Genomic DNA, 19,961 nt, shown 5'->3' with positions numbered 1-19,961 from the left:
GTGAAAAAAGGAAGTCCTACAGACTTGCTTTATGTGTGAGTTAAAGGACATGTCCTGGTCAAAAATAACTCCAAGATTCCTCACAGTAGTACTGGAGGCCAACATGATGCCATCCAGAGTAACTATTTGCTTTGAAAGCGTTTTTAAGATGTTTGGGGCCAAATACAATGACTTCAGTTTTGTCTGAATTTAGTAGTAGGAAATTACAGCTCATCCATGTCTTTATGTCCAAAAGACAATCTTGCAGTCTGGCTAGCTGATTATTGTCATCTGGCTTCATAGATAAATACAACTGAGTGTCATCAGCATAACAATGGAATACAGTGTTCAGGTTAATATTCAGGTTTAGGGGTCGGGGAGACTCCATGCCAGCCTCACAAAAATAGAAGACATGTTTGTGTTGGTCGGTGAGCAGATAGAGTCGGTCAAAGGACACACACAGGAACACTCTCTCTCTCTGTGTGTGTGTGTGTGTGTGTTTGCTGTGTGTCCACAGATAGCGGTGTTAATCATTAGCCGGACAGTGAACCTTTGGAGTTTGATATGATGATCACACACACACCTGATGACACGTGAACACAATGACTCGGCTCTGATCGGACGGAGGTGATCCTGAAATTGCTCAGGTGAGTTTCTCTCTTTTTCCTAAAGACCAAGCTTTAAATTTAACATTTTCAATTCAGAGAGAACATGAGGGAAGCGTCTTCTTCTTCTTTGTTGGTGCTTCAGAGCTGAAAGCAGCAAAGTGAGCAAACAGACTGAAGAGTGAGAACGAGTCAGTCTGGACGAACAGAAACGCCTGGAATATAGCTAAAAATGCTTGGGATATGGCTAAAAATACCTGGAATATAGCTAAAACATCTGGAATATAGCTAAAAATGCCTGGTATATAGCTAAAAACATCTGGAATATAGCTAAAAATGCCTGTAATATAGCTATAAAGGTCTGGAATATGGCTAAAAACACCTGGAATATAGCTAAAAACACTGGAATACAGCTAAAAACACCTGGAATATAGCTAAAACACTGGAATACAGCTAAAAACACCTGGAATATAGCTAAAAATGCCTGGGATATGGCAAAAAATGCCTGTAATATGGCTAAAAACACTGGAATATAGCTAAAACATTTGGAATGTAGCTAAAAATGCCTGGAATATAGCTAAAAACATCTGGAATATAGCTAAAAACATCTGGAATATAGCTAAAACATCTGGAATATAGCTAAAACATCTGGAATATAGCTAAAAACACGGGAATACAGCTGAAAACATCTGGAATATAGCTAAAACCACCTGGAATATAGCTAAAAAACTCCTGAGATACAGCTAAAAACATCTGGAATGTATCTAAAAACATCTGAAATATAGCTAAAAACATCTGGAATGCAGCCAAAAACATCTGGAATGTAGGTAAAAACATCTGGAATATGGCTAAAAAACATCTGGAATATAGCTTAAAACACCTGAAATAAAACTAAAATGAATGAAATTCAGTCTAAAACATCTGAAACATGAAACTCATGTGCAGGAAAACGGGAAACATTCAAATCGTTTAGTCAGAAATGAACCAGAGTTTCTGTAGCTCATTTAAATCTGTTGGATAAATGATTATTTTTACTTTAATTATAGTTAAATCATTAAAAAATAAAGAACACAAGAAAGTCCTGAATGAATTAAGTTATTTAAAACATTATCAAAATGAAACCAAAATAAACCATTAAAATATATTTTTATATTTTAAATCAATAAATAACCCGACATATGAAAATTAACCAACAAATTCAGCTGCATTTGGACCAATATTAAAATAACACAAAAATTCTGCAAAATTCAGTAAAAATACACAACAACAACAACAACAACAACAATAACAATAATAATAATAATAATACTAAAACAAAGTACTACACCTTATACTACTAGGCCGTGGTACTACTTCTGTATTTTCAGTTACTTTTATTAGAACTAAATCAAAGTTTTCATATTTTGAGTAAATTAATGAAAAATAAACAGATTGTAATAATGTTTTCATAATATTAATATAATCTGATTCTAGACCAGGTTAGTTCTAATTTCAGCCCAGTTTGATCCAAACCAGGAAAAACAGACCATAATAACCTCTAAATAACCACAACTCCTCATGGTTCCTCTGTTCTAAAAAATTAAATTAAGGAATTATCTTTTTACTAAACATCATCAACAACCTGAAATTTATCAAGAAAAATAAATTAAATGTCATCCACATCCATCCTCAGTTTATCATTTCCACATTAAACTTCCAGATCACAGAGTCTACAAAGGAACACAACATTTAGTCACCTGGAACCAGAGAGGGTTTACTTTAAAAATGACAAAAAACAACAAAAACAGACAAAATGTTACAAAAATGAGACACAAAACGACAACAGAACAATCTAGTATTTTACTTTATGATCCAATCAACTTGTCCTGGTCTAGAAATGATTTTAAATTTATAGTTTTACTAATTTACAATCTGCATTAATGTCTTCTCTGTAATTTTTACACTATGAGGGCCGGATTGGACCCCCTGGAGGACCACTTTTGGACCACGGGCCTCATGGTGGACACCCCTGATTTAACACATGAAGGATTCACTTCATGTCTAATAGTTTACTAACATCATATTCAAGTTATCTTCTGTATGTTAAAGTAGAGCTGCGTCTGATTGGCTGTTGGTTGACGCCCCTCTCTGTTCTGGGCTCTGATTGGTCGATCCGGCTGCAGGGTCCAGCTGCTGTTTTTTCCACCGGCTCACTTTTAAACATCCTGACAGAAACACAACTTTATCGACTCCTCAAACACAAATGTTGGATGTCTCACATTTAGAGCATTTTAACTGTTCTGGAGTCTGTAACTATTGATCGTTAATCTACAATTATGATGACATTTTACTGATCAGTTTGAATATTTTTAAATGAAATCAGTCTGAATTCTCTGATTAAATGTGGATATTTTCTGGTTTCTGTCGTCTGTGGCAGTAAACTGAAGACCTTCAGACGTTTGAGGAAACTCTGATCCAAATTTTCTACCATTTAAAGATATTTTAGATTGAACAGCTGATCGATTAAATATAGAAAATAATCAATAATAAACAGCAGCCAGCAGTAGATTCATCAACAGACTGACCGATGATTCTTTGTTTTGGAGATTTTCTGAGATAACGTCATGATTTTAGCCTCGGATTTGCAGAATGTCACGATGCATTCAGGGACCGTTGGAAAGTTGAACATCTGGAGCTTTTTCTGTTTTTACAGTTTGCGGTGAAAAATTGGGTCTTTTTAAAAACATCTGTATGGTAGAAAACTGTCCTATCTGGATGAGTTTAAGTGTTAAACAGGTTAAAACGTTTTTTAATTCACCGTCTCATGTTTCTGACTCTGGCTGCTCAGTGTAGTAGTGGTTAGCACTTTGGCCTTGCAGCAAGAAGATCCCCGGTTCAAATCCCGGCCTGGGATCTTTCTGCATGGAGTTTGCATGTTCTCCCTGTGCATGCGTGGGTTTTCTCCGGGTACTCCGACTTCCTCCCACAGTCCAAAAACATGCTGAGGTTAATTGGTTACTCTAAATTGTCCGTAGGTGTGAATGTGAGTGTGATTGTGTGTCTGTATATGTAGCCCTGTGACAGACTGGTGACCTGTCCAGGGTGTCCCCTGCCTTCACCCGAGTCAGCTGGGATAGACTCCAGCACCCCCCATGACCCCAGTGAGGATAAAGCGGTGTATAGAGGATGGATGTTTCTGACTAGAGTTCTTACCTGAATTGTTCACATCTTATTCAGACTAAACATCTAAAAACTTGAACTTAATATTTTATTTCTTCCCAGAGTTTCTCTGATGTCAACAGTCTCGGCTCTCTACAAACACATCATTAAATTCAATAGATTCTGTTGTTGCTGCTTTGTGCTATTGTGTTGTTTTGTATTGTTGTTTGTGTTGTTGTTGTTGTTGCTATAGTTGTGTTGTGCTGTTTTTGTGTTTCTTTTCTGTTGTTGTTTGTGTCGCTGGTGTTTTGTTGTTTGTGTAATTGAAATGTGTTATTGTGTTGTTGCAGTTGTTTTGTTGTTTTATTTTATTGCTTTGTTGCTGCTGCTGTTTGTGTTGTTGCTGTTTGTTGCTGTTTTGTTTTTGTGTTGTTGATTGTGTTATTGTGTTGCTGCAGTTGTTTTGTTGCTGTATTATTGTTCCTGTTTGTGTTGTTATTGTGTTGTTATTGTTGCTGTTATTTGTGTCGTGTTATTGTTGCTGTTTTGTTTTTTGTATTGTGTTATTGTTGTTGTTTTGATAGTGTTGTCGTTATTTGTAATATTGTGTTGTTATTGAATCCTCCAGTCCTTTCTGTCAAACAGAGAAACTTATTTTAATTCCAGCAACAAACTGATTTACATCAAATCTCCTGAATAAAAGGAATAAACACAAATTACACTGGAAAACAAACAAACAAACAAAAACTCCAAAGGCCCAAAACATTTATTCACACAGTTTGTGAATAAATGCTTCGTGTCTAACCAGATCATTAGTGGAATCTAAGAAAACTGAATCTGTAAAACACCACTGAATTATTATCTGTCAGACATCTTTATTCATTTAAACTAACTTAATCTGTTATTCTGGGGAGAAAACCTCACTGGCTGCCTTGTAGTTCTGTGAACCAATCACAGTCTTTGTGGGCGGGGCTAAGTGGACACTAAATAATAACCTACAAGAGCTGTAACATCCAACCACCTGCAGAACGTTTGTGGTTCTGGTTCCATCTGCAGGACTTTAGATCAAAACTACTGATGGCTGTGAGGCGTTCAGGGACGTCTGTAAACTACAGTTCATCCAGGTTTGGTTTCATTCACATTCAGCCTCTAGAGACTGTGTGAGTTCAGATGGTTTGGATGCAGACCTGAAGAGGTGAAGCATTCAGAGTGACAACGGGTGAGGCTGATCAGAGGGTTTATGTCCACAGTCTGTCAATGATTAGAGAACGGACCTTCACCTCTGCTGCTCTCTGCAAAACACGCATCTCCACCAGGGAAACACTCGTATCTCCATCAGAAAACACTCGTATCTCCAGCAGTAAACACTCGTATCTCCAGCAGGAAAACACTCGTATCTCCAGCAGGAAGACACTCTCTGTGGACTCCAGCTGCTCCTCAGGCTTTCATCTCAGCTGGTTTCAGCAGCTTCTGGACTCCACTCCTAGTTTAACTCTTCTGACTTCACATCAACAACCAGAATCAAAACGACCTGAATGTGTTCATCTGTGAGCTGCTGCTGAATAACAAAAACAATAATAATCGTTGAAGAGTGACGATAAACGAGATGAAGTGAACACTGGACCACCTGGTTCTGAACAGAAGCAGAACAAAGTTCCTCTGAAATCAGAAATCATCTGAGATGCTCAAAGCATCCAGAGAGTCCCTGAACTCTATGGATGGATGAATGATGGATGGATGGATGGATGGATGACGGATGGATGGATGATGGATGGATGGTGGATGGATGATGGATGATGGATGGAGGGATGCTGGATGATGGATGGATGGTGGATGGATGATGGATGGATGGATGGTGGATGGATGATGGATGGATGGTGGATGGATGATGGATGGATGGATGGATGGTGGATGGATGATGGATGGATGGTGGATGGATGATGGATGGATGGTGGATGGATGATGGATGGATGATGGATGGATGATGGATGATGGATGGATGGTGGATGGATGATGATGGATGGATGGATGGATGGATGGATGGATGGATGGATGGATGGATGATGGATGGATGGTGGATGGTGGATGGATGGATGGTGGATGGATGGATGATGGATGGTGGATGGATGATGGGTGGATGGATGGATGGATGGATGGATGGATGGATGATGATGAATGATGGATGGATGATGGATGGTGGATGGATGGATGGATGATGGATGGATGATGGATGGATGATGAATGGTGGATGGATGATGGATGATGGATGGATGGTGGATGGATGATGGATGGATGGATGGATGGATGGATGGATGGTGGATGGATGGATGGATGATGGATGGATGGTGGATGGTGGATGGATGGATGGTGGATGGATGGATGATGGATGGTGGATGGATGATGGGTGGATGGTGGATGGATGGATGGATGGATGGATGGATGGATGGATGATGATGGATGATGGATGGATGATGGATGGTGGATGGATGATGGGTGGATGGTGGATGGTGGATGGATGGATGGATGGTGGATGGATGGATGATGGATGGTGGATGGATGATGGGTGGATGGTGGATGGATGGATGGATGGATGGATGGATGATGATGGATGATGGATGGATGATGGATGGTGGATGGATGATGGGTGGATGGTGGATGGATGGATGGATGGATGATGATGGATGATGGATGGATGATGGATGGTGGATGGATGATGGGTGGATGGTGGATGGATGGATGGATGGATGATGATGGATGATGGATGGTGGATGGATGGATGATGGATGGATGATGGATGGTGGATGGATGATGGGTGGATGGTGGATGGATGGATGGATGGATGATGATGGATGATGGATGGATGGTGGATGGTGGATGTCTTCTTCAGCTCTTTTTGTTCTTCAGATCTGAACTCAGAACCTTGAGGAAATCAAACATGGAGACTTTTTTAGTTGTGAGGATGTTTTTGGAGAAAGATCAGATCCTTATGAAAGTCGGGACATTTTTACCAAATGATGACATTTCAGAAACAGGATTCTGATAAAGTAAGAACTTTACTGTTGAACTTTAGGTCTAGACCAAGACGTCTGATCTAGAACCACTATCAGGGTAATGATGAGATTCATATCACAGCTTCTGGAAAACTCCTGGAATCCAGAGAGCGGTGGATGGTTGGTTTATGAACTGAATGTGTAACGTTCCACTCAGTCGATGCTTTTAATGCTCTTAGTGATCTTAATATTTTCGCATTTTTCATTCATTCATGAAGTAACCAATCTAAAAAGGTTTTATTCCCGTTCTGACTGTTTTACTGTTTTAACTTAGTTTCATTTTTTTTATAGTTGAATTTATCGGTTTTTACTGTTTTCTGTCTCGTTTTTTCCCCATATGTTTGTTGCTGTCTGTCTTCTAACGCTTAGAGAACGTTTCAGTTTTCTAAGCGTGCTGCATGAATGAACTAGACTGGATGTGATCCATGTTGAATAGAACACGTTCTGAAGCGTGTTTGTTGAGGACCTGGTGATCAGGACGGTTCAGAATGATCTTCTGGTTTGAACACTCAATGCTGCTTCAGGTTTAGAACAACCAAAATAACACGTCTGTCGCTGTGTTCTGCTGCTTCCAGTGAGCACCTTTAATTTCCCTGATTTACATTTCGCTGTCAATCACACCCAATGGAATCCAATCAGAAAGCAGGCGGGGACGGACTGGCCGGGACGCAGAAGGAGACCGCACTTCGGGCACTGATGCAACGAACCGGATACCAACTGCGACAGGTCGGAAACTCTGACAACAGAAACTCCTCGTCTCTGGAATATCGATGTTTGCAGAAGAATAAAGTTTGTTGTTGTTGTGTTTCAGGAGAACGGACAGCGGCGCTACGGAGGTCCACCGCCCGGCTGGGACGGACCTCCACCAGAGAGGGGCAGCGAGATCTTTGTGGGGAAACTGCCGAGAGATCTGTTTGAAGACGAGCTGGTTCCTCTGTGTGAGAAGGTGAGACAAGCTTTTGGTAAGATTCATCCTGTTTTCCTGAATGTTCTGACATCTCCTGTTTCTTCCTCTCTGCAGTTTGGAAAGATCTACGAGGTGAGGATGATGATGGACTTCAACGGGAACAACAGAGGTTACGCCTTCGTCACCTTCAGCACCAAACTGGAAGCCAAAGCAGCCATGAAGCAGCTCAACAACTACGAGATCAGGTCCGCTTCCCTCTGCTCCTACTTCAGGATGTTAGATAAGCTTCAGCTCGATGTTCTGCTGAAGGACTGAGATGTTCTACTGGTAATACGAGTATTTTACCGATTAGCCGGTTTGTCAATCCTTTTCTTGAAAAATCTACGTAGATGAACTGCTGAGGAGCTACCGTTCTGGCAACACATAAACAACCACAAAAACACTACAGCAGCAAACAACAACAACACAACCTCAGTAGTCCACCCACACCAAACATCTGGACACCTCAAAGAACCAACTGGACCAGTCAGGTGACAACAGACTGACCCAACAGAACCTCAGGAACCACCGATAAACACTCCGCTAACCTTCACAAGCACTTAGTGATCTAGTTTCAGCCACCAGCAGAAACTTAGCAGCCCAACTCTCATCAGACGCTCTTCTACTGCAGGAACTCGAGGTGGTGTTAATGTTTACAGGACCTTCAGGCTTCCTGTTCCCACTGTGACACAGGACCCAACGACTTAAACTGACACTTTAACAGCAGATTCTGGAACAGGAATGAGACTAGAACAGGTTCTACTTGTTATGTTGGCCTGTGTGGTCCTGAGTTTCCACCAATCACCATCAAGACCCACACAACAGTTCTTCAGGGTCAGTCAGAGGAACTTTTTATCCCTGAAGATGTCTCCAAAGGTTCTAGAAGGAGGGTTGATGCTCTCTATACCTTCATAGCTGTTATCTGTTAGCTCCTGCAGAGAAAGAACCAACAGATTTCATTAGAACCCTTTAATCTGATGAGAACTTTATCTTCTCCTGTCTTGCAGGAACGGCCGCCTCCTCGGCGTCTGCGCCAGTGTCGATAACTGCCGTCTGTTTGTGGGCGGGATTCCCAAAACCAAGAAGCGTGAGGAGATACTGACAGAGATGAGGAAGGTCACAGACGGAGTCGTGGACGTCATCGTGTATCCCAGCGCCGCCGACAAATCCAAGAACCGAGGATTCGCATTCGTCGAGTACGAGAGTCACCGAGCAGCTGCCATGGCTCGACGCAAGCTGCTGCCAGGTAGACCAAAAAAATCCAGATGTTCCTTCAAGCTGCTGCCAGGTAGACCAAAAAAATCCAGATGTTCCTTCAAGCTGCTGCCAGGTAGACCCAAACAAATCCAGATGTTCCTTCAAGCTGCTGTTGAAGTTCAGGTAGAACCTCCCTGCTGGTGTGTTTCAGATCAACTTCCTGACCTTTCTGATGAAAATGGAGGAAGATCCATAAATTTCATTCTTTCATATCTTTGATTCTTTCAATCTTCAGACCAGAACTCTGAACCCTGAACATGGAGCTCAGATGTTCTGAACACGTGCAGCTGGTTGGAAAACAGGTCAAAGCAGCCAAAGTACCAAACAGACAATAAAAAATGTCAAAGTCTCCTCAGTGACTGTAAGAACGGTTATCAGCCAATCACTGCCCCCGTCACTGGCTCAGCGTCCAATGGGAGGACAGCTCTGATGATAAGATAATCTCTAGATGATGTGATCACAGTTATCAGACGCAACCATAAAGCCCTTCAGACCTGAGATTTACCGATCACAAATCATTAATCAATACACTTATATAGTCACCTGTCGTGTCTCTCAGGTCGTATCCAGCTGTGGGGTCATGCCATCGCTGTGGACTGGGCGGAGCCTGAGGTGGAGGTAGATGAGGATACCATGGCGACAGTGAAGATCCTGTACGTGAGGAACCTGATGCTGCAGACCACCGAGGAGAGCATCGAGAAGGAGTTCAACAGCCTCAAACCAGGTACTGAAACATCTGCAGCTCTGATGTCTGACTGTCCCTGAAGGCAGCAGCAGCACCAGACTGGGACTAGGACCTGATGAAGGACATGAAGGTTTGAACTGTGTGTTCCAGGAGCAGTAGAACGAGTGAAGAAGATCAGAGACTACGCCTTCGTTCATTTTACTCAGAGGGAGGATGCCATCAACGCCATGAACGCTCTCAACGGGAAGGTCAGATTTATCTATCTATCTATAGTCTGTCAATCTATCTGTCTATAGTCTACCAATCTATCTATCTATAGTAGGGCTGGCCCGAATAGTGGTTTCTGGTCCCCAAATATTTGGGCCCTATTAAAGACGAATATCCGAATATTCATTCCGCCCCGTAACGTCCGACGGGGACCGGGGCTTGTGGCGGAGACGGCCCGAATATTCGGATCCATTCGTCTGGTCTCCCGGGTCCAAATTTTGCCTTTGTTTTGTCTTCAGTTAAACTGAAGAATTCCCAAACAGCAGAGGTCTTCAGTATCTCGTCTTGTGTTTATGCAACGAAGTGAAGCGTGACGTCAGAGTCGGCAGCAACCTGGCCATTCGGTTGGTGGTAACAAACACGAATGGAGGAGCCGAGATGAGCCGAACACGGCGGGATGAGCCGAAGTGGGCCGAAGGTGAAGGGAAGAGACGAGCTCCGAATATTCCTATTTTCGTCTGGAGGGAGGAGGGGGTGATCACATAGACATATGTGTATATGTTTATGTGATCACACGACGGGATGAGTCGATGTGGGCTGAAGGTGGCGGGAAAGGGGGGGTAATGGGGGGGGGGGTATTCGGATACCAAAATTAATATCCGGATACCGCCGTAGCGAACGAATATTCGGATATTCGGGTCCAGCCCTAATCTATAGTCTATCAATCTATCTACCTATAGTCTATCAATCTATAGTCTATCAAGCGATCTGTAGTCTGTTGTCTATCTATCTGTAATCCATCATCTTGTACAGTTATGTTAGTACATGGATAAAAGTGGGAGTTTTCATGGAAAACATGGAATTGTCTGGATGACCTCAAACTTTTGAACAGTGGTGTAGATACACTGGATAGATGGGTTTTCTAATCATCAATGAGCCTTTCAGCACCATTAGCTAACGTAATGTAGCATTAGAACACAGGAGTGATGGTTGCTGGAAATGTTCCTCTGTACCCCTATGGAGATATTCCATTAAAAATCAGCTGTTTACAGCTACAATAGTCATTTACCACATTAACAATGTCTACATTGGATCTATCATTCATTTAATGCTAACTTCATTGGAAAAATGGCTTCCTTCAAAAATAAGTAAATTTCTAAGTGACTGTAGAATGGTGGTGTAGATATCTATGTAGGGATATCTATGAATATAAACAGGTGTGTACATATCTATGCTGTACATGTACAGGTGTGTATTTATCCAGTATGTACGTGTGTGTGGTGTACCATCATGTTAGAGATGCTGCTGGTTGAAGTGAGTAGGTCCACGTTCAGAATGTTCTGACTCCTGGTTCTGCAGGTTCTGGACGGTTCCCCCATCGAGGTGACTTTAGCCAAACCAGTGGACAAGGACAGTTATGTCCGTTACACCAGAGGAACCGGAGGACGAGGAAGTTCTTTGCTGCAGACCGACTACACAGCATACACCCTGGGACAGGTAGAACCTACAACACAACAACACAACAACACAACAACACAACACCACCCTGGGACAGGTAGACAACACAACACCAGTCTGGGACAGGTAGACAACACAACACAACACCAGTCTGGGACAGGTAGAACCTACAACACAACACCAGTCTGGGACAGGTAGAACCTACAACACAACAACACAACACCACCCTGGGACAGGTAGACAACACAACACCAGTCTGGGACAGGTAGAACCTACAACACAACAACACAACACCACTCTGGGACAGGTAGACAACACAACACAACACCAGTCTGGGACAGGTAGAACCTACAACACAACAACACAACACCACCCTGGGACAGGTAGAACCTACAACACAACAACACACCAGAGACTGAGAAAGAACAGTAGAAAAGTCAGAAGTGCAGAATTGATCTGACGTGTGATGAGGAGGAAACAGTGAAACACTGCAGGTCAGTGTTTAGTCCGTATTTAGAGCTGCTTCTGTTAAACTCTGACTTCACACCAACATAAAAAACCAAGTTCAGGACTCGTTTAAGATAAGTCCTTTATTTCTCCCCATTCCAGGGGAAATTCACATTGTTACAGCAGCAGTAAATGTAGAATAGAATTAAAATAATAATAAAATAAAAATTGTAGTAATAATATTTACAATATGTACACGCTTGAGAAGTGAGGATGAAACACTACAGTACTGACACACTGCAATACAATATAAAGTGGCTTGAAAAAATGAGTTTAAAAAGTGCAAAATATGTAGCAGTGCAAGAATGTCTGCGCAAATTATTATGGCTTGGGGTGATATGATATGAGTGCAGTTTATGTTAGCATCAGCCAGTGATGCTGATGTTATAAAGTCTGACAGCAGATGGGATGAAGGACCTGTGATAGCTCCTTCTTCAGGGTGGATGTCTCAGTCTGCTGCTGAAGGAGCTGCTTAAAGATCCTACAGTGTCATGCAGTCACCTCCTCTATGGAGTCCAGGACAGAACCAGCCCTCCTGACCAGTTCAGTTTGTAGTGAAGTCTGAAGGTGAAATCACAGCATCAGTGCAGCAAACAGCTCCACCTATTGGACGGGACCCTCATTACACCGTAAAGACAACTGCTGTTGGTGTCGGGTCGTTTTGTGTGCCTGTGTTTTTTGTCTCTTTGTGGTTGTTTTGTGTTTCTGTGGTCGTTTTGTGTCTCTTTGTGGTCGTTTTTGTCTCTTTGTGGTTGTTTTGTGTCTCATTGTGGTTGTTTTGTGTCTCTTTGTGGTCGTTTTGTGTCTCTTTGTGGTCGTTTTGTGTCTCTTTGTGGTCGTTTTGTGTCTCTTTGTGGTCGTTTTGTGGTCGTTTTGTGTCTCTTTGTGGTTGTTTTGTGTCTCTTTGTGGTTGTTTTGTGTCTCTGACTTTGGACAGGCTCTGACCTCTGGGTCTGTGTTGACATGTCTGATTCCAAACTGTGATCCTGATGGTGGCGCTGTAGAGACTCAGAGGATCGTTGGTCCTCTGGGGATCATGCATTCGTGGGAGATGTTTTAGATCAAACTCTGACCGTCGACCGTCCTCTTGCAGGTATATGACCCGTCGGCGGCGTACCTCGGTGCGCCGGTGTTCTACGCCCCCCAGGCCTACGCCACCATCCCAGGTCAGTTCCGCTTCCCGGCAGCCAAAGCTCATGTTGGAGGTCGAGGTCTGGTCCGGACACCATCGGTCAGAGGTGAGGATGAACCGTTCTGCTGTGACCTCTGGAGAAACCGAATGAAGCTGATGGAAGCAGCTGCAGAGAGAGCTCACTCAGAAAGCCACAGAAATAACCCAACAGAACAAACCAGCAGAACCTTCCCTTAGTGCTCATTAGGAGGATTCCTGGTGGAGTCGGTTAGCTAGCAGCTAATACAGAAGGAACTCTACCTGCTTCATTCCTTCAGTTCAACTGATTGTGTAGATCTAAATAAGACCAGATGTTGATGATCTGAGCTCCTCCTGCAGCTGCTTTCCAACAGTTTAACCACATGATGTTCAGATTTCATCCAGATGGCTGCTGTTTGCTGAAAACCCCAAAACAAGAATGTGATCAACAGCAGCTGAACAGTCAGAGGTTTTCACCGAACAGCAGGACGTTTGTATGTTTCTGAAGGTGAACTGACTGAACTAAGATGATCTAAATGTTCCTCAGTAATTCCACCTGAGTTATAAACCAGCAGAACCAGCAGCAGACTAACAGGTACCTGGTTGGTTAGAGGTGATGACATCAGAGGATTGTTAGTAAAACACCTGCTACCTGCCGTCTCCAGACTAACCGTCCAATCACAGCGGAGCAGCAGATGTTTATTTTCCCTACAAAACAAAGACCAGGACCGACCCACCGTCTGTCTGACACCTGTGACCAGGAGTAACCGCTGCCTCACAGGTGTGACACAGAAGGGGGCGGGGCTTCGGTCAGTTCACATGTGGTTGGTTTTGATGAGCTGCTGTCGGCGTCCAGCTGAGTCCAATCAGACGAATAAACTCTGCTCAGGAATCAAATCAGATGAAGGCCACGAATCACGAGTGAAACTAAAATTGAGTAAAAACCAAAGTGAAAATCATCCGGATGGAGCCAGAGGCTGCAGCAGGACGTGCCGTTACCATGGTTACCACTGTAGCTCTGATTGGATAATTGTGTGATTCTTCCTCCCGGTTGATTTCCGGTGATTTGATTGATTTCACTGCCTTTTCGGTCTCCTGTAGAAATTTACATGACTGTACCTGTAGGGGCTGCGGGGGTGCGGGGGCTGGGCGGGCGGGGCTACCTGGCCTACGCTGCCGGGGGCGGAGCTGTGGGTCGAGGGGGCGGCGCCTCCTACGGCCTGAAGGTGGACAAACAACCTGAGGAGAAGCTGTACGACCTGCTGCCAGGTATGGAGCTGACCCCCATGAACCCTGCCGCCATGAGCATGAAGGCCACCGCCATCAAACCCGCAACACAGGTAGCACACCTGAGCATACCTACAACACCTGAGGACACCTAAAACACCTACAACACCTGAGAACACCTAGAACACCTGAGCACACACTTCTGTCTGTACCTACCTGTCCACCAGGTGTTGGAGGAGCTGTGTCAGAAGAATAACTGGGGTCTTCCCGTCTACCAGCTTCATTCTGCCATCAGTCCTGATCAAAGACAACTGTTCCTCTACAAGATCACCATCCCAGCTCTGGCTAACCAGTACCCCAACGTGTAAGGAGTACTACAGTTAATACTACTAATGCTACTGCTAATATTACTGCTGGGACTATTGTTTCTGCTGCTAAAAGTACTTCTAATACTACTATCACTGCTGCTGCTGCTAGTAGTTTACTACTACTACAACTGTAAACAAGTCTGAAAGGAAGTAAATAGCAAATCTGATAAGAAGCAGGTAAACAGGAAACAGGTAAACAGGAAGTGAAAGGAGGTCAAACAGGTGACAAACAGAACAAACTGACAAAGACAGAAGGACAGACAGGACACAGGTGAAACCAATCCGGCCAATCAGAAGGGACCAGGAGCAGAAGTAGAAACACATGCCACACACAAGGAAAGACTCTTTCAAAATAAAACAGGAAGTAACTCAAAAGCAACATGAAACCTACAACAGAGAAACATGAGACACAGAAAAGAAAAAAACTTGACTCAGAAACCAAAACCCAGGTCCAGGGCAGGCTTCATACTTCAGTAGGTGGCGCTGTCCTGAAAAACAAGATTCTCTGTGTTTTTCAGTTCCTGGATCACAGCAGCTGAACTGAGGAACAACTCCTCCAAGTTAGCCTCCTGCTGTAGTGTGACAGGAGACCCAGGATCAGCTTAAATCTGATCAGCTGATCCTAATCTGTCAGATTAGCATTAGCATTACCCTTTAATCAGAGGCAGCAACTTCCTTCCTTGCGGTGATTGTTTGTGTTTGTCGTTGACGCTGTTTTGTTGTGTGTCTGCAGTCACCCCTTCACCCCCACTAAGCTGTGTGCGGCTGTAGAAGAAGCTAAAGTCCATGCAGCTGAACACACCCTGCAGACGCTAGGCCTGCAGACGGAGGGCGCCGCTGACGCTGCTGCCGCCGCCGTGGCCTCGGTGGCCTTCCCAGGTATGTGAAGGTCCGTATGAAAGCCGACTAACACTCAACAGACCACTAACAGAACGACGCCGCATGGTTCGTGTCCACAGGAGGCGCTGTCCTAACGCTTCACATTCACGGTGTGTGAGCGGCGCTGCAATGCATTCTGGGAGCATCACAATGACTTACTAAAGACATGCCATCACGTTGCTACTTCCTGTTTCCATCAGGTTGAGGTCAGAGGCGTTTGGGTGACACTCGGCATACATTTTGGTGTTCTGTCTCCAGATGGCCACCATGTCGGTCCAGCTAGAAATGTTTGAATGGCTGTAAAGGGGCGGAGCCTGTGTTTGTTTCCTGTTGGAGAGCAGCTGTCAATCATCAGTTGTGGCAGTTCTACGTCCTTCAACAACCAATGTTAGGAAGCAACACAGCGACTCTGGTCTAAACCGGGTCCATTTCCTGCTCATGGTCCATGTGAGCCGCCTGTAAAGACTTCTGTCTGAGGACCGGTTGTTGTGCTGCTGCTCCTCGTTTACATAAAGTTTATTTCAACCAGAACCATCCAGTCTCTCTTGAAGTCTCTGAGAAACTGTTAAACTAAAAGTTGTTCATTTGTCACCTGAAACGTCCAGAAATGTCTCTGTAGACACGAACCATCAGGAACCCACAAACACCCAAACATCAGCTGGTTGTTCTGTAGAGCTGATCCTGGAACAGTCCCACCGAACAACACCAGCAGGTGGCGTTCTCCTGGTGGCGTTCTACAGCTTGTGTGGTACTCCCAGTTGTGTGGTTCTACAAGTTGTGTGGTTCTACAGGTTATGTGGTTCTCCTGGTTGTGTGGTTCTAAAGGTTGTGTTCTCCTGGTTGTGTGGTTCTCCTGGTTCTACAGGTTGTGGGATTCTACAGATTGTGTGATTCTACAGGTTGTGTGGTTCTCCTGGTTCTACAGGTTGTGGAGTTCTACTGGTTGTGGGGTTCTACAGGTTGTGTGGTTCTCCTGGTTCTACAGGTTGTGGAGTTCTACTGGTTGTGGGGTTCTACAGGTTGTGTGGTTCTCCTGGTTGTGGGGTTCTACTGGTTGTGGGGTTCTACTGGTTGTGGGGTTCTACTGGTTGTGTGATTCTACAGGTTGTGTGGTTCTCCTGGTTCTACAGGTTGTGTGGTTCTCCTGGTTCTACAGGTTGTGTGGTTCTCCTGGTTGTGGGGTTCTACAGGTTGTGTGGTTCTCCTGGTTGTGGGGTTCTACTGGTTGTGGGGTTCTACTGGTTGTGTGATTCTACAGGTTGTGTGGTTCTCCTGGTTCTACAGGTTGTGTGGTTCTCCTGGTTGTGTGGTTCTACAGGCCGTGTGGTTCTCCTGGTTCTACAGGTTGTGTGTTTGTGTGTCTTTCTCCAGGCTACTCGTCTTCCCAGCTGAAGCAGACTCTCTCTCAGGATCTGACATTCGCCTATGAAGGTTATCCAGCCTTCGCTGTGGCGACTCGACACACCGACGGATACGGAGTTTTCTAGAACATCAGGTTCTCCTTCAGGTTCTCCATCTGCAGCGATGTTCTCCACTGGAAGCTTCTCGGACTGTTCTACTTCGGAGAATCTCACTGCAGTCTGTTCTCTCTGTTTTATAAAAATTGTTCTGGAGTCAGGAGAACCTCCAGGAACCTCTGAAAGGACCTTCTGTTCCAGCTCACCACCACGTTCTCTCAGTATTTATTTTACTGCTGACCTGTGGTTCTCTGCAGTACATGAAGATGCTCCTCACATGATCAGAGAACACTTTTAATCCAACAGAACATAATCTTTAAATCGTAATATTCATATCTTCTAAAATCTAACAATTGTTTCATTAGAACCAGTCGGAGGGAACGTTCTAAGTTCTATTATCATCAATGAAAGACAGATTTCCGATGTTTTTACAGTAAACTTGTAAATTAAAACTTTTTCAAACTTCCCTTTTTGTCCAAATGTAAAAATAAAAAGTCTCCATTCCACTGAGGATCGTCTAAATCCAGAATCCACTCAGAACTCAAAGGTTCCTCGAGGTTCTTCTCTTCCAACATCTGTCAGCTGCAGTTTTAATCAAACCTCCTCGTCTCATGTCATTGATTGTTTTCAGATATCGATCAGGTTCGTCTCAGAAGCTGCTGCTGGGAAACGTCTTCATCCTACTGTCCTCAATCTGACGTCTGCAGCTCAGTGATTGATTAATCAGCCTGTGATCGGCTGATCGGTTTCCTTTTCTACTCGTATGTTTACAATGTTCAGATATTACGGTTTGTGACTATGTGTTGAAGACAGCTGGGATTTGTAGTTCTTTGAAGGTGTCACCATCAGCTGCCAGTTTCCAGGAGTTTTTACGTTGTTTCTGGAGGAATCAGAAGCGTTTTTCTCTCTCGTCTTGAACAAATCTCAGTTTGTTTTTCCTAGTCTTTGTGTGAACCAGACCTGAATCCATCTTTGTGAAGTTTCCGGTCTGTTTCTGCTTTAAGACATCTGAACCATCAAACCTTCACCGGCTGGTTTCCATCCAAACGGAGAACACGAAGAGGATCAGAAAAAGAACCTCTATCTGCTGCTGCTCTGTAAGCACAAAGCTGTGAACGAATTTAGAGAATCTCCAGATGGAGGAAAACAACCTGCTGGTCCAGTTTCTCATGTTTAGCTGAATGTTGTGGATTCAGAGCAGATTGAGGGTCTCTAGGAACTCCGTTCCACCAGTTTGTCTGTTTTTCTTGAGCAAAAGCCACAATGTTGAGTTTGACTGATTTAAACCTAAAAATTTATGATAAAAATTTGGCTTTTGGTAAAATAAAAAGTCAAACTGCTGCCCTGAGTTGGTCTGAAGGTCTGTTAGCTGAACACTTTTCTACCTTCTACACAAAGACTCACTTTACTGTGGACTGTCCTTTGGTCACATGTGCAAAGGAAAGTTACAGAATTCACCTCAAAGCAGAAAAAACAGAAGGTCTGATGTTTCTGCAGTGATGATCACTGACAAAACTTAACGTTCATCTTCAGTCCAGAAACCAGAAGACATCTGGTCCCTGATGTCCAGATTTACACTTACAGCCTGGAACGAGAACACAGGGACATAAAACACCACAAACAGACCTACTGTGCTAGGAGAATCAGTTCTTTGTAGACCCTTATCTGCTCTGCAACTCAAAATCCACAATATTTATCTGAATATGATGAAACTACAGCAGCAGGGATGAAAGACTGGAAGTTCTATCAAATCTGACAGGAGAACGTCCTGAATAAATGGTTTTGTTGAGTCTGTTAAAGATTCTGGAGCAATAAAAGTGTCAGAAGCGTAAATCTGCTCCTGTTTGGATTGATAAAGTTTTCCACCTCAGACGTCTGAGAACATCTCCAGCTTCCATCAGGCTGGTAGAACCCGTTTGGATGGAAGCTCGCCTGTTGTCTGACGTCCAGCTTCTCGTTTCTCCACGTCTTTGATTAAACCACAGTGAACTAAAACACGACAGGAAGCTGAAGATGTTCCTGGTTGAGGACCTGAGAGAAAAACAGTGGATGAGTCTCCTGGTGCCAGAAGCAGGTGTGAGGACTCCTGGTAGCGCTGGTCCTGGTCCTGGTCCTGGTCCTGGTGGTGGACATGGACCGGTCCAACAGGGAACTCAGTCTGAGCTGGTATTTGCTGAAGGAGTTCTACCGCAGCTGTGAACATGCAGAGACAGTATTAAAGTGTGTGAAGCACTTAGAACTTATTTTTATACCAGGAAAGAGTTAAAATCCAGACTCTGTTTGTGAAGCTTCAGGAATTGAATCAGTCTGATGAGCAGAGAGGATTGTGGGTATTGCTGGAGGGTAAAACTGCTTCATAAATTTGTACCGTTTCATGATCCATAATCTTCCCTGAATAAACACGTGTTGTTGTTTTACAGCTGATCACAGACTCTGGTGTTGGTTGTGTTGAGTTGAACCCGGTAGCGCCTCCTTCTGGACGGTTACAGCATCCATTTCATGTTTTATGAATGACACATTTATCACCACAACCTGAAAGACTGAACACCAGGGTCAAAACTGTTTCCTTTACCTGTCAAAATAAAAGTCAATAATCGAATAATGGTTGAAATGAATGAAGCGCAGCAGATGTTTGTCCAGATAAAACCATTTTCAACATCGAAATGTTCAGCAGCATCCATGAACTCTGAAGAACCAACACCAGCTGACTGAATGATGAAAACTATTCCAAAGAAACACAACGAAACACACAAAACAACCAGAAAGAGACAAACTAACCACAAAGAAAAACAAAACAACCAGAAACAGAAAGATGATGACCAAACACAACCACAAAGAGACACAAAACAACCACAAAGAGACACAGAACGGCTGCAGACAGATGCAAAACAGCCAAATGTGACAAAAAACAACAACCAGGAAGACACAAAATGAGCACAAACAGATGTAAAGTGAGACACAAAATGTTCCAAATGAAATGAAACAGCCACAGAGAAGTAAAGCCCGTCCAAAGCTGCTGCACTTAGAATCTGAGACGTATCAGTGAGT

General features: G+C 43.7%; 1 protein-coding gene across 3 annotated transcripts; it reads left to right on the top strand.

The window, feature by feature from the left end:
- The first annotated feature begins 514 nt into the window (after positions 1-514).
- Positions 515-19,337, top strand: a1cf (apobec1 complementation factor). Of its 3 annotated transcripts, none has more exons than XM_051939670.1 (13): positions 515-626; positions 7,348-7,498; positions 7,584-7,718; positions 7,794-7,924; positions 8,726-8,964; positions 9,535-9,699; positions 9,811-9,908; positions 11,227-11,364; positions 12,926-13,070; positions 14,108-14,322; positions 14,437-14,573; positions 15,311-15,456; positions 16,828-19,337. In XM_051939670.1, exons 2-13 carry the CDS (start codon positions 7,397-7,399, stop codon positions 16,941-16,943), a joined length of 1,767 nt encoding a protein of 588 aa, XP_051795630.1. In that variant the 5' UTR covers positions 515-626; positions 7,348-7,396; the 3' UTR covers positions 16,944-19,337. The 3 variants fall into 3 exon arrangements, with proteins under 3 accessions (XP_051795630.1, XP_022067485.2, XP_022067486.2); XM_022211793.2 differs by having other exon boundaries at positions 14,084-14,322; XM_022211794.2 differs by having other exon boundaries at positions 14,084-14,322; positions 15,311-15,466.
- Positions 19,338-19,961: the final 624 nt, after the last annotated feature.

This window comes from Acanthochromis polyacanthus, chromosome 19, assembly GCF_021347895.1.
Source record: "Acanthochromis polyacanthus isolate Apoly-LR-REF ecotype Palm Island chromosome 19, KAUST_Apoly_ChrSc, whole genome shotgun sequence".
NCBI lineage: Eukaryota > Metazoa > Chordata > Actinopteri > Pomacentridae > Acanthochromis > Acanthochromis polyacanthus.
Note: the sequence above shows the minus strand (reverse complement) of the source record. Positions and strands in the feature narration are given on the sequence as shown.

What these genes read in the sequence shown, in the direction of transcription:
- a1cf (XM_022211793.2), top strand. Translation starts at nt 7,397, where the DNA reads ATGGAATCCAATCAGAAAGCAGGCGGGGACGGACTGGCCGGGACGCAG. An exon ending in CCGGATACCAACTGCGACAG is followed by an intron (nt 7,499 to 7,583) that starts GTCGGAAACTCT and finishes GTTGTGTTTCAG; the next exon opens with GAGAACGGACAGCGGCGCTA. An exon ending in GGCCTCGGTGGCCTTCCCAG is followed by an intron (nt 15,457 to 16,827) that starts GTATGTGAAGGT and finishes GTCTTTCTCCAG; the next exon opens with GCTACTCGTCTTCCCAGCTG.